Here is a 12,524-nt window from a genome sequence, read left to right as displayed (position 1 = left end):
TGGTCTTAAGCCAAAATTGAGAATGGGGAATAACTGCAGGAGAGTATTGTGAGTCCCACCTTTATCCATGTAAACGGAATCTTTCCTGAAGGAGATGCCTTAAGTTTGATTTAATTATTTAAAAAAAAAAAAAACCCTTAGAAAAAAAGCTAAATACAGTAAATTAAAAATTGATCATGGTCCTAAAGAAAAGAAAGTTTAAACAAGAACTTTATAATCACTGACAGATGCAGTGACTATATTGGATATCCTTGCTTAGTTATCTTTGTTACATAGGATTCAATCTATGGGGTTTCCCACTGCCCCCCAGAAATAACTGATATACTAACAAAAAGCATGACAAAATGTGTTAGAAGCTTCCATGTGATACTGAAAATACTGATAAATAAAAACTTTGAAAATTAACCATTAGTGTGACACAGATAGATGATTTGATTCTTTTTTCTTTGCAGCTTTTACGAATTTTTTTTCTTTTAAAAAGGACAAGAGATGAAATTCAAGAATTTTAAGTGTTTTATTGATAGTCAAATTACATGACAAGTTCAAATTTTCTTAGAAATATCATAACTTGTACATAAATATTTAGTGTGAATTTATAAAGAACTTGGTTTGATCATTTGCTTTGAGGTATATTGTAAGGACAATCTCTATGGTTCAAGAAGCACCACAGAAAATGTTTAGTCTGTCATTTGTCTTTCTTATGCCCAAACATCACCAACCATTGAGCTCTCCTTTTAAAATTCAATAACTATTTATAACCTTAGTCCTACCCTCTCTGGGAATTCCTTACTACAGGTACTCAGACACTACTTATAGAATGGGAAGATAGAATTAACATATTACAACCACAATTTTCCCTCTTAAGGAAAGGTTGTAATAATCCCATGGGGTTTCTATGACTGGAAATCATGAAAGGTTTAACTCAAACCTAAAGCTCATCAACTGGAATAAGAATTTATAAAAGAAAATTCTTATCCAATATTTTTCTAGCATTCTTGTGTAAAAACCCAGAGCTCCTCTCCCCCTAGATTTTTCTATTTCAATACAGTAACTCCTGAAGAAACTCTAGGTTCTTATTCTGTTCATAACACACTTAAATAAGAATGCATACATACACTGAGATAGAAAGTCTATATAAAGAAGCCAAGACTTGTCTAGCTTGTATCTTATCTGCTAAAACAAAGCACTTACATACATAACCATTGAAAATAATGCCTGACATTAACAATCAGTTGGTTCAGTTCCATCAGTCAGGGAGAGCTGCTAAAATAAAGCTAAGCTTTTAGTTCAAGTCTTCCTTATCCATCAATAAATGCCTAGATTTAATAGCAGAGGTGTGCCAACTTTTAAAACTTAGATTAGGAATCTTTATTTTGTTTTCTGTTAATCTACTTTCCTACTCAGTTTGCCTGAAAGGATGTTCTGCCATTATTCATATAAAGAGCCTTGTTCCCTTTAATAGCTATTTTTATAAAAAGCAAGTATTTCTTTATAGAGTTATTAGTCACATCAGATGAACTGGCCAGATCTTTGGAAAAATTACTACTCAGGCTCAAACCCAAAAGGATTTAACTATTGAACTTCCACACTGAATAATGGAAGAATTATAAAAAATGTTTATAGTAAATAAACTTAGAAATGACTCATGAAAAGGACCTATACTTTTCCCTTAACACAAAGAAGAAAGATTTTCCCAATGTTGCTTGATATTGGGAACATCTCTGATGGAAAAACATTGCTTGACATCAGCTTTTTAATTGGTGATGACATTTAAATTCAATCTTAAAACTCAACCCTCACTAGAGAAAGTAATGGGCCACAATTGAAAGTGCTTTGCATTTTTTGTATAAATCACAGAAATTCAATGGTACAACAGTTCTACCTGTTCATCCTAAACATTCACAGCTTAAAAATACGTGCAAGAAAGAAAAGGATATATTCTCAATGTCAAAGGTGACATAATTATTAAATAAATACTCAAAATATCCCTTTTATTGTTAACACAATAAACCAATGAGGGAAGAAAAAGCCTAATGCAGATGTTGCCATGACAAGTGAAATCCTTCTTCTTTGGATTATTTCCAAATCTCTTCATTCATTGTCTCAGTTCAGGGGATTTTTAGACCCTAAGATTGCTAGCTTTTCACAGAAACACCAGTCTTATTCTTATTCAGGAGATCAAAGGTTCTCTGGAGCATAATGAGAGAGCTCTTCAGCTGTAAACATATAATTCCCAGAGACAAAAATAAAATTTATTTTAACAATCATATATAATTTTTCAAAATTTGGCCATTTTAAGTGCTAAATAATTTTTATTTTTCATATAATGAAAATATATATAATTGGATAACATATTGCACATTACTTGAGCCCAAAAATGAGAATATAATGTTGGAATATTTACAATCAAACATTACACATCCATTTTTAATCTGTCCATGATCATAATTTGTGCCAAGGTGATTGCTATATAAATCTTTCCCCCTTTTTCTGGGCCACAGTGGGTCTCTTGCTGTTAGTTCCTGTTGACTCTACTCCTCCCAAATTTTTATTCTATTAATCAAGTAAAATAAGAGAATAATTTTCCTAAATGATTTCTAAGATCAGGTCAGTTGCAATGATTTCCTCACTGTTTTCTAACTAAATCATTCTTACAGCCATCTCCAAATTCTTTTTTTTCCCCAACTATTGTTCCACCTAGTGAATCTTCACTCACCCCTTCTCTCCTATCCCAAATTCAAGGCCCACCTATTATCTGAAAACTTAACCTAATCACTCCAGCCCACAGTAAAGTTCTCATTCCTCTGAATGCCTATAAGATTTATATCCATCATTCAATTTGGTATTACATGTATACTTTATTGTATTTTTAGTCAAATATTTCTGCAGTATGTATCTGGTCTCCAACAACAGAACTATATGCTTTCTGAAGGCAAAATTGTGATTTCTACATCATTTTCCTTCTCCCTGCTTCCCATTCCTTGCCCAGTTGCTCAATAAGTTGAATAAATTAAAGGCTTTCTTTGTTCTTTAGTTTGTCTCAGAAAGCATAGTTCTCTTCAGGATTAAAGGTCTTATCTATATGACTACTTTTTCTTTTAAGTCTTAAATTATTAAACAGATTTGCACAAAATTCTGATAACATTACTAAATATATAAATATGGAATATTCAGAATATTTTAATTTAAGAAGTTTTTAACTTCTACTCCATCCACTATCAATCCATCCATCCCTTTACTCTCATTTCTTTGTATGTTCAATTCCATTCTGACTTTCACATAATGGACCTAACTTGGGATGGTGATCTGACTATTGCTTAAAGGGTAGCTTGAAGCTTAATTAAATTTATTCTGCCTTAGTAGTATTTTTTTTTAATTCAAATTCAGCAAACATTTATTTTTCCAAATGTATATCTGCATCATCACAAATGTGTTTAGTTTTAATCTTCTGGATTCATTAAAATTCATTCTTTAGTACATTCTTTAGCCAAATTCTTAAACATAATTATATAATTATATGACCTACTTAATAATCAGAACAAGAACTAATTCACACTAAGATAGACAAAAGTACTGCAGACTCCCCTACCTGTTCAAGCATGGTTATAGAGTCTCTAAGAACTCCTTTCAATCGATAAGACTGGTCTTTGTTCTTCTGCGTATTTTCTCCTTTTGATACCACATCAGAGGCTGAACTAAAAGAACAATACCATTTTTGAAATGAATTCAATTATCAGCTGATCTTTTTTTTCCAAAATTCTTCAGTGTGACACATGAATTTGCAAAAATGGCTTGTCAACAAAGAATAGTTAGCAGACCAATTGTTATGATATTTAAGAGAATGAATAAAATTTTCTTCAACGCAAAAATAACAAATAATCTGATGAGAACCAGTAAGAGTGGGGCAGCTAGGTGACTCAGTGGATAGAGCACCAGCCTTGAATTCAGGAGGACCTGAATTCAAATCTGGTCTCAGATACTTAACACTTCCTAGCTGTTTGACCCTGGGCAAGTCACTTAACCCCAGCCTCAGAAAAATTAAATAATAATAATAATAATAACAATGAACCAGTAAGAGCAAGTAATCAAGAAAGAGATTTACTTACTTCCCAGATTTTTCTTCCTGGACATGGAGATGGTAAAATGATTGAGCTGCGTGCTCTATCTTGGACAGCTTGAGAAAGAGGGTCACATTCAACAAGACTAGCAACAGCAAACTAGATACAAAGCAAGTTAAAATGGTAAATCCACGCTCTTTATCCAATCCCTGTGTAATAATAATAGCTAGAGGCGCAGCTAGGAAACACAGTGGATAGAGCACTAGCCCTGAGGTCTGGAGGATTGAATTCAGATCTGATCTCAGACACTTAATACTTCCTAGCAGTGTAATCCTGGGCAAGTCACTTAACCCCAATTGCTTTAGCAAATAATAATAAAATAAAATAAAATAAATAGCTAGTATATATATGTGTGTGTGTGTGTATATATATATATATATATATGTATATATATATATATATATATATATATGTATGTATACATATATATATATATACATGTATATATATATATATATGTATACATATATATATATATATTACTATAAAGTTTGCAAAGCATTTTATATATATTATTTGATCATACAACTTAGTGAAGTAAGTGCCATTATTAACATCATCTTAGTTGAGGAAATAGTCTCAGGCACATTAAGTGACTTGCCCAGGGTCAAATAACTAAATAAAGGTTTGGATTTGAATTTAGGTCTTCTTGACTCCCAAGTCTTAACACTCTATCCACTGTACGAACTAGCAGCCTACATGACTCAGTCACTTTGTAATAATGCCAGTATAATTACATGAACAAAATAACTTTGATGATAAATCAAAAATGGTATTCAGTTGACATAATGAGTGTATAATGCAAAGGCATATGTGTTTGTGGCATGTGGCTTGAAGATCTACTGAATAAAACTTTAGGTTTTAAATACAATCATAACATAGGGACCCAGATCATAAGCAATTTAATTGGATAACTATACTCAAACCAAATCAAGATCAAGGAAAGACTAGCTTCAAATGGGTAACCAAGAAACAATCATTTAGAATAGGAATATGGTTTCAGTATCCCTGTGAAAACCAAGATTTAAGTAGAAAAATTAAATCACACACAGAATTTTTGTCCAGCCTGCATGATCCCAAATACATAGTCATGGTATCATCATATCTAAAATTTTGTATGCTAAAACAACCTCATAATGTCGGTTTCTATAACAACCTTTCAAATGAATGTTAACCTCATTAAAAAATACATACAAAATATATTTAGTATTACATTTCTACATACATTTCTAAAAGCTCTTTTTCTCCCATTTGTTTCCTCCTTTTTACATTTGTAGTAACTTTGTAAAGAATGTAAACATTCTTTACTCAAAAAAAGATCTAGAATAAGACCACCTAGCAACAACCATTTGGGCTGAAATATCAAAGAGATTCAACAGATCACAAATGTACTAATTATTCAAAATTGTGAAAATGAATTCAATATAGTCAATATCTATTTACTAAGGAATCCAAACTCCAAAAAAAAAAAAAAAGAAAAAAGTTCAAAAACAAAAGATTGCAGTAGGTTTTGTTTTTATATACTCTGTGGCCATATGGCTGAGAAAAGCACTGAATTTTGAAAAAGACATGAATTCAAATCCCAATCCTAGTGTAATTTAACAACGAATAAATAACAACCTCTCTAGGCCTAAGTTTCCAAATCTGTAAAATGAGAAATCTAGATTAGTTGAACCCCAAAGGTCCTTTATGTTCCAAATGATTTATGAATTCTACTTGTATGGAAAAACAGACAAATGACCTAAGTGAATCTTCAGAGATATATTAGAAGAAACAATTTCCACAGTATATGAAAGGGTCAGGGAAGATTTATTAATTGCCTATACTTAATTTTTCTGAGTCTAATTTCCTCATCTCTAAACTTTCTGGCACCACACTTATAGTCTAATAATATGATCTTAAGTTAACAGTGATGAATCTGGGATGCTATTAAATTCTGTGGTTTATGAACCATATTATTGTTCTATGAGAAATGATGAGCAGGCCGATTTCAGAAAAGCCTAGAAAGACCTACATGAACTGATACTGAGAACATTATATACAGTAACAACATTATGTGATGACCAACTGTGATGGACTTGGTTCTTCTCAATAATGAAGTGATTCAAGGCAATTTCAAGAGCCTTGAGATGGAAAATGCCAATCACATTCAAGAGAGAGAACAATGGAGAATGAATGTATATCAAAGCATGGTATTTTCATCTTTTTTGTTTTTTTCTTTCTCAAGCTTATTTTTTTCCCTTTTGGTCTAATTTTTCTTGCATAATATGGCAAATATTTTAATATGTTTAAAAGAATAACACATATCTAATCTGTATCAAACTGTTCGCTGCCTTGGAGGGGTGGTTAGGAATGGAGGAAGAAATATTTGAAACACAAACTTTTACAAAAATGATGTTGAAAATTATTTTTACATATATATGGGAAAAAATTAAATACCACTGAGAAAAAGAAAAAAAAATTCCTTCATGTTACATATAACCATTCTGTATGAGTGTGTGTGTGTGTGTATGTGTGAGAGAAAGAGAGAGAGAGAGAGAGAGAGAGAGAGAGAGAGAGAGAGAGAGAAAGAGAGAAAGAGAGAGAGAGAGAAAAAGAGAGAGAGAGAGAAACAGAGTGTTTGTAAAAATATAAAGTATAAATAAATTTAGGAATATACTTAACCTGATTCCTTGACTCTAGATAGATTTTTATCAATTCCAACTATATTAATCTATTCTTTTCCTAAGATTTTTTTATAAGTTTAAGCAACTAATTCATTTTTATTATTTAACAACTCTACAATAAGGAGATTGTACATTGTAGGTTTGAAAAATATATAACCTAAATTTAAATCTGATGCAATTTAATCACATTTTCTTTTAGTTTTTGATTAAAATGGCAAATAGGGTACTACCAACTTCTATATAACACAAAAAAATAAGCATATCTAATAATAACTCATCTTTTATTTATCTTTCTTCATCAATCCTACTTTTTAATCCTTTATTTATGATATTATCATCTAATCTCTTCAAAGGCCTTTTAAATTGTGAAACCTACTACTTAATTCAGTAAACAGTAACAAGTCACTTCACAAGCCTCTATGCCAGGTTAGGGATGATAAATAAAAGTGACATATTTATCTTATAACTTTTCATGTGAAATAAGTTTTGATTGTCACATAATTTATAGTTAATTTCATTTAGACAAAGGTATCCATCCTATAAATACTGACTTCCAGATGGAAGAACACTTAATTCCAGACTATGTTACATGCACACACACACACAAACATGCATGCATATCTAAGATGCTTTGATAGCACATTTACTTTTCCTTAGCCTATGCTAAAAAAAAAAAAAAAAAAAAAAGGACAAAAATATTGCCTACCTCACACTTAATGCTTCTTACAAATGAAGCCATAGAAATTGTTAAATAGAACCTGATTGAGTAATTCTTGTAGAATGTCCGGATCTAGCCTGACTGCCTAGGCAACAGAGTGTGAAAAGGTATAAATGGGATTATCACTAATCCACCAGCCTATATATACAAAACTCCTTTAAAGCACAGGGAGCTTTTTATTACTGTCTCTAAGGAAATGCTTGTGGCATTACTACCAGATTTCTAAAACAGCATTTCCTGCAATGTCTAAAAGCTGGTTAAAATTAATGATAGAAGTAGGAGTGATGGAAGTCAGGTGATTTCATTTTGTAGATATAACCTCCCAAATCAGTTTTAAGTCTTCTCCTGAAAGGATTCCATTTAGGAATGTACTTTGCATGAAGTAGATGATTATCTAATCTGTGATCAAGCAATCAATACTTACAAAACACTCATCATCACAATAATGGCAATGTTACGGCTTTCATAGTCTCTTTTTCTTCCTACAGATCATAGAAAAGATCACATTAGAAAAACTCAACATCAGTTCTGTAAATTTACTGTCTTATAATATATAATATATATTCAAATAAGCAATTAGCTAAAATACCTATGGCCTAAATACCATTAAAATGACAAATGTTATGTTATCTTGTGTTATGTTATCTAATTATATCATAATATCTAATATAATTTATGCAAGCTATTCATATATTTATATACATAATATGTAGACACTGCCTACATATTAAGGCTTCCTAGGAATTCTGGAAAAGCCTTAGTTTTTACTTCTTTCCCTTTTCCCTTCATATCTCTTCCACCTGCAGTAATGTGATGATGGAACTTCCAAATGCCATAATAAGATTCATTCCTTTGGCTTAAGTTTTTTTTTTTTTAATCTTTTATTAAAATGCAAATAACACCCCCAAGAATGGTAAGATTAGATAACTGACAAAATCATTCAAACTAACAGTAAGTTTTGAAAACGGGGGAGTAGGTTTCCAGAATAGTAAGGATGGGGTAATATCAAGAGGACAAGGTCCAAACAAAGAAAGGTGAAACTTAAAAGAGAAATTTGTATTTTCTAAAGTTGCTCAGGGCCAGTAATTTTTTTTCTGTGGGGTGGGGGGCAGAGGGAGGACAGGAGGGTTGATTTTGGTTTTTGGAAGCAGAGTTAAATGATATGCCCAAAGTCACACAACTAGTAAGTGTCTGAGGTCAGATTTAAACTCAAAAAATCCACTCTACTCCAGATATGTTGCTCTATCCACCATAACTCCCAGCTGCACTCTCATTTTAAAAATAGGAATAAAAGTATAACTCCCCCCTCCACAATATCTATTGCTAGGGTTAAACTGCACTTCATTGTACAAGAGCTATTTATAAGGAACTCCCAGAGTTTTATTACCATTATATAATAAGTGAATCCTTGTAAAATCACACAAAAACATATTTAATAAATGAAGAAATCTAAGAACAAAGACATTAAATGACTTTTTGAAGGCCAGAGAATAACAGAGAAGGTAGAATTTACACCTTCCACTCATAGTCTAGTTTTTTCTCTCATATTCAAAAAGTTCCTTTTGCCTTGTATAACAAAACACAAGATTTCTGACCAGGGAATACCTACCTTTAATGTCTCCTTTGGAGTCCAGGCTTATGGTCCCTGAAGGGCGTGGAGAAGAATGTTTAGGAAGCATTTCTGCCATATTTCGATTGCATGTCCGTCTTCTCCTCCTTAAGCCACTGGGTTTTCCAGTATCTTCAATAGGCTGTTTTAGCATAGATTCTTCCATTAACAGATCTGATTCTGAAAGGAGAGAAAGAGCCTAGGGTTTTTTCCTTTTATTTGCACATAGAAGTATATAGGACTACTCTAGGACTCAAGAGATGGGACTTGAAAAAAAAAAGAAAAGTCCTTTCTTAATGTACAAAACAGAGCATATTAAGTCATCTATGTCAACTTCCTTAAACTTTTCCTCATATTCAAACCCACGTAATGGATTAAATCTTTCCTTTACATAAAAAGATGTATGAATACAATGATTCCACAATGAGCCTTCATCTTTCTAGCAAGAATAATCTATATCAATAAATAATGAGGATCTCTAGTAAATATTTACCATATGCTATATTAAATTAAGGTAGCTATAAGTTAGCCATGGAAATTATAGACTGTCCACTTATCCTGGGTGAAAAGAAAATTTTCTCAAGTAATGGCACTTGATTAGATTGCAAATATTTTACTACTCAGATATTGAGACAAACTCTATTTGACAAAAACTGTTCAGAAATATGTAAAGTAATCTTGACAGAAACTAAGCATAGACCCACATATCACACCATATACCAACATAAGTTTAAGATGGGTATGGATTTAGAAATAAAAGATGATATAAGCAAATTAGTAGAGTAGAGAAAAAGTTATTTGCCAGATCTAAGACCAAAGAAGAGATAAGGAGGTCCACAAAAAGTAAAGTGGATTATTTAAAACCAATGCAGCTAAAATTAAAAGAAAAGCAAGAAATTTTGGAAAAATCTTTCCTGTAAATTTCTCTGATAAAGGTATCATTTCCAAAATGAACTAAGTTTGTATAAGAATAAGAGCCATTCCCCTCAGACTTAATCTACTATCTCTTACTTCTAAGCATTTATAGACAATCCCACATTTCTGAAATGCATTCCTTTTTCCTCCTCTAACTTCTCCTTCCTTAAAAACTCAATTCTTAGGCCACTCCACCATTATCGTTCCCTAATTCCCTCAATTAAAAGTGTTCTTTATCACCTCAAATTTTGTTAGTATTTGGTTCTCTTCTTTGCTTTTATCACACTCTATCTTTTGTATAAAACATATTCCTTCCTCCTTACTCTATTAGAATATAAGCTCTTTAAGGCCAGGTGATATATTGGTTTTTATAAATCACCTAATACAGTGCTTTGCTTATTGAAATGTCAAAAGGTTAACTGAACCTAAATAACACTCAAGTTAGATATTAAACTTTTAAATAATCCTCAATTGAGTGATCATCAAAATTAAATGAATTATCTCCTAATATATATATTATTATTATTATTATTATTTTTTTTTTTTTTTTTTTTTTTTTTTTTTTTTTGATGAGGCAGTTGGGGTTAAGTGACTTGCCCAGAGTCACATAGCTAGGAAGTGTTAAGTGTCTGAGATCAGATTTGAACTCAGGTCCTCCTGACTTCAGGGTTGGTGCTCTATCCACTGCACCACCTAGCTGCCCCCTCTCCTAATATATTTAAAGGAGAACTTAAAGCATGTAAACATCACAAACACATCAGTCCTCTGATCTATATCCACATGTACAATTAGTATTGGTAAGTGATTCAACAGAATTTGAAGAATGCCACTCTTCCTTAGGGACCTAAAATATGTGGGGCACCAGTGACAGATGTCAGCATTCCAATGAGAGCCATTCCCACTAAATCTTATATTCCACCCTGAAAACCACACCTCAGTGAGAAAATCTGTGATTATAATATAAACAATAAATACTATTTTTAGAAACTAAATAAATCAAATTTATATACAAACCAAGTTGTTTGAAATAATCTTCCAAGGAGCTCCAAGAGTTCTTTTCAATTAAAGTCTTTATAAGGCCCCATGGCTGTTTTCTATATTTCAACTCTGAAGAAACTCTAATATGGAATAAGGGAATAAAAACATAATTAAATGACTAATAGAGAGGGTTATGATCATTTATAAATAATAACTATTAACAAATAAGCGTTATTATTAAAAAGTGCCTTGAATTCTCATATTATAGATACATTATAATTATATATAATAATTATTACATTATAGATACATATTGTAGACCTTCAAAGAGAATCGCTGAGATGAAGAAAACCCAATGACAAAGAGTTATCACTTTCAAAAACATACAAAATTGTTTTTACCAATTTTCTTTTTCTAGTTATACTGCTTCCTCAATCTCACTAGCCCTTTTCATAAGCTAAAAAATACATCGAAACAAACAAAAATCAAGCACAAATTTCTCAGAAGCTTTTAAAGAAAGCTTAATGGAAATAAATTAGTTGAAAATAGATTCAGTAATTAGGCATGATAGGGCAAAGCACACGAAGGCCTAGTCCTCTGTGGATAATGCACTAATATTTTTCAGTTTTTCCCAGCTGTGGCTTACCGTAGCCTGCATTTCTGTTTTGAAGAACGAGTGATACAGTATCTGTTCAAAGTGTAGAAATAATCATGGTAGGGAACATCATGTGTCAGAACTTCTGAATCTACCAAGTAAAATCGTGCTTCCTGACTTTCTTTATATAATGTCTATAAAAATAAAGCAAGATAAAATTAGTGGACTTTGTCTATATTCCTATATATCCTTTAGTACTACTTTTGAGCAAATACTCATACTCAAATTCTTAGTTCCAACAATCATTTGTCAAGTGCTGGCAAAGGATTCCACATTAGCTTTTGAGAAAGATACTCATAATATTAAGATTGAAAAAGACATTTTCCAGGTCTCATGAATTACAGAATATCTATTATATAACCCATTTTCAGAAAAAGGCAACAAGGCATTGACTATTTACAGTTAGAAAAATCTTATTCAAATTTTTCTCCAAATAGGAAGATTTATTTCCTAAAATAAGACCTATCTAAATAACTTGCCTTGACTTCTCATGAAACATCTTATTGTGTTTTCATGATATAACTGTTACAATATAGTAAGTCAAACAGAGAACTGGCCTTGAAGTAGGGAATAACTGTTTTCAAAACCTGGTTCTCACTTTGCATTAACTGTGTAACTATGAGCAAGTTACTTTAACTCTGGAGCAGTTTCCTTGATTGTAAAGAATACCATGATACCAATAATATCTACCTCCCATTACAAAGTAATAAGTTTGAATTGTAATTATATTTCACATAAATGACTGATCTCAGATGTTTCAATGACAGTAAAAAAAAAAAATCAATTTAAGAAAACAAACACTCTACTTTCAAAATTTAACCTTCTGATGACTGAAATAAAGAAAAGAAAAAATATTTTCCCCCTA

At 31.6% G+C, this 12,524-nt stretch overlaps 1 protein-coding gene across 4 annotated transcripts in view; it reads right to left on the bottom strand.

Moving 5' to 3' along the window:
• Positions 1–498: 498 nt before the first annotated feature.
• Positions 499–12,524, bottom strand: part of GRAMD1C (GRAM domain containing 1C) — a 133,787-nt gene continuing 121,761 nt past the window's right edge. For all 4 annotated transcript variants that reach the window (XM_074301225.1, XM_074301226.1, XM_074301227.1 and 1 more), the window contains 7 exons: positions 11,651–11,793; positions 11,041–11,144; positions 9,112–9,291; positions 7,927–7,984; positions 4,107–4,217; positions 3,590–3,695; positions 499–2,216 (listed from right to left, as the gene is read on the bottom strand). In XM_074301225.1, coding sequence (XP_074157326.1) covers positions 2,136–2,216; positions 3,590–3,695; positions 4,107–4,217; positions 7,927–7,984; positions 9,112–9,291; positions 11,041–11,144; positions 11,651–11,793 — 783 coding nt within the window. In that variant the 3' untranslated portion in view covers positions 499–2,135. The remainder of the gene's footprint in view (positions 2,217–3,589; positions 3,696–4,106; positions 4,218–7,926; positions 7,985–9,111; positions 9,292–11,040; positions 11,145–11,650; positions 11,794–12,524) is intronic.

Source organism: Sminthopsis crassicaudata, chromosome 3 (genome assembly GCF_048593235.1).
Source record: "Sminthopsis crassicaudata isolate SCR6 chromosome 3, ASM4859323v1, whole genome shotgun sequence".
Taxonomy (NCBI): Eukaryota; Metazoa; Chordata; class Mammalia; order Dasyuromorphia; family Dasyuridae; genus Sminthopsis; species Sminthopsis crassicaudata.
Note: the sequence above shows the minus strand (reverse complement) of the source record. Positions and strands in the feature narration are given on the sequence as shown.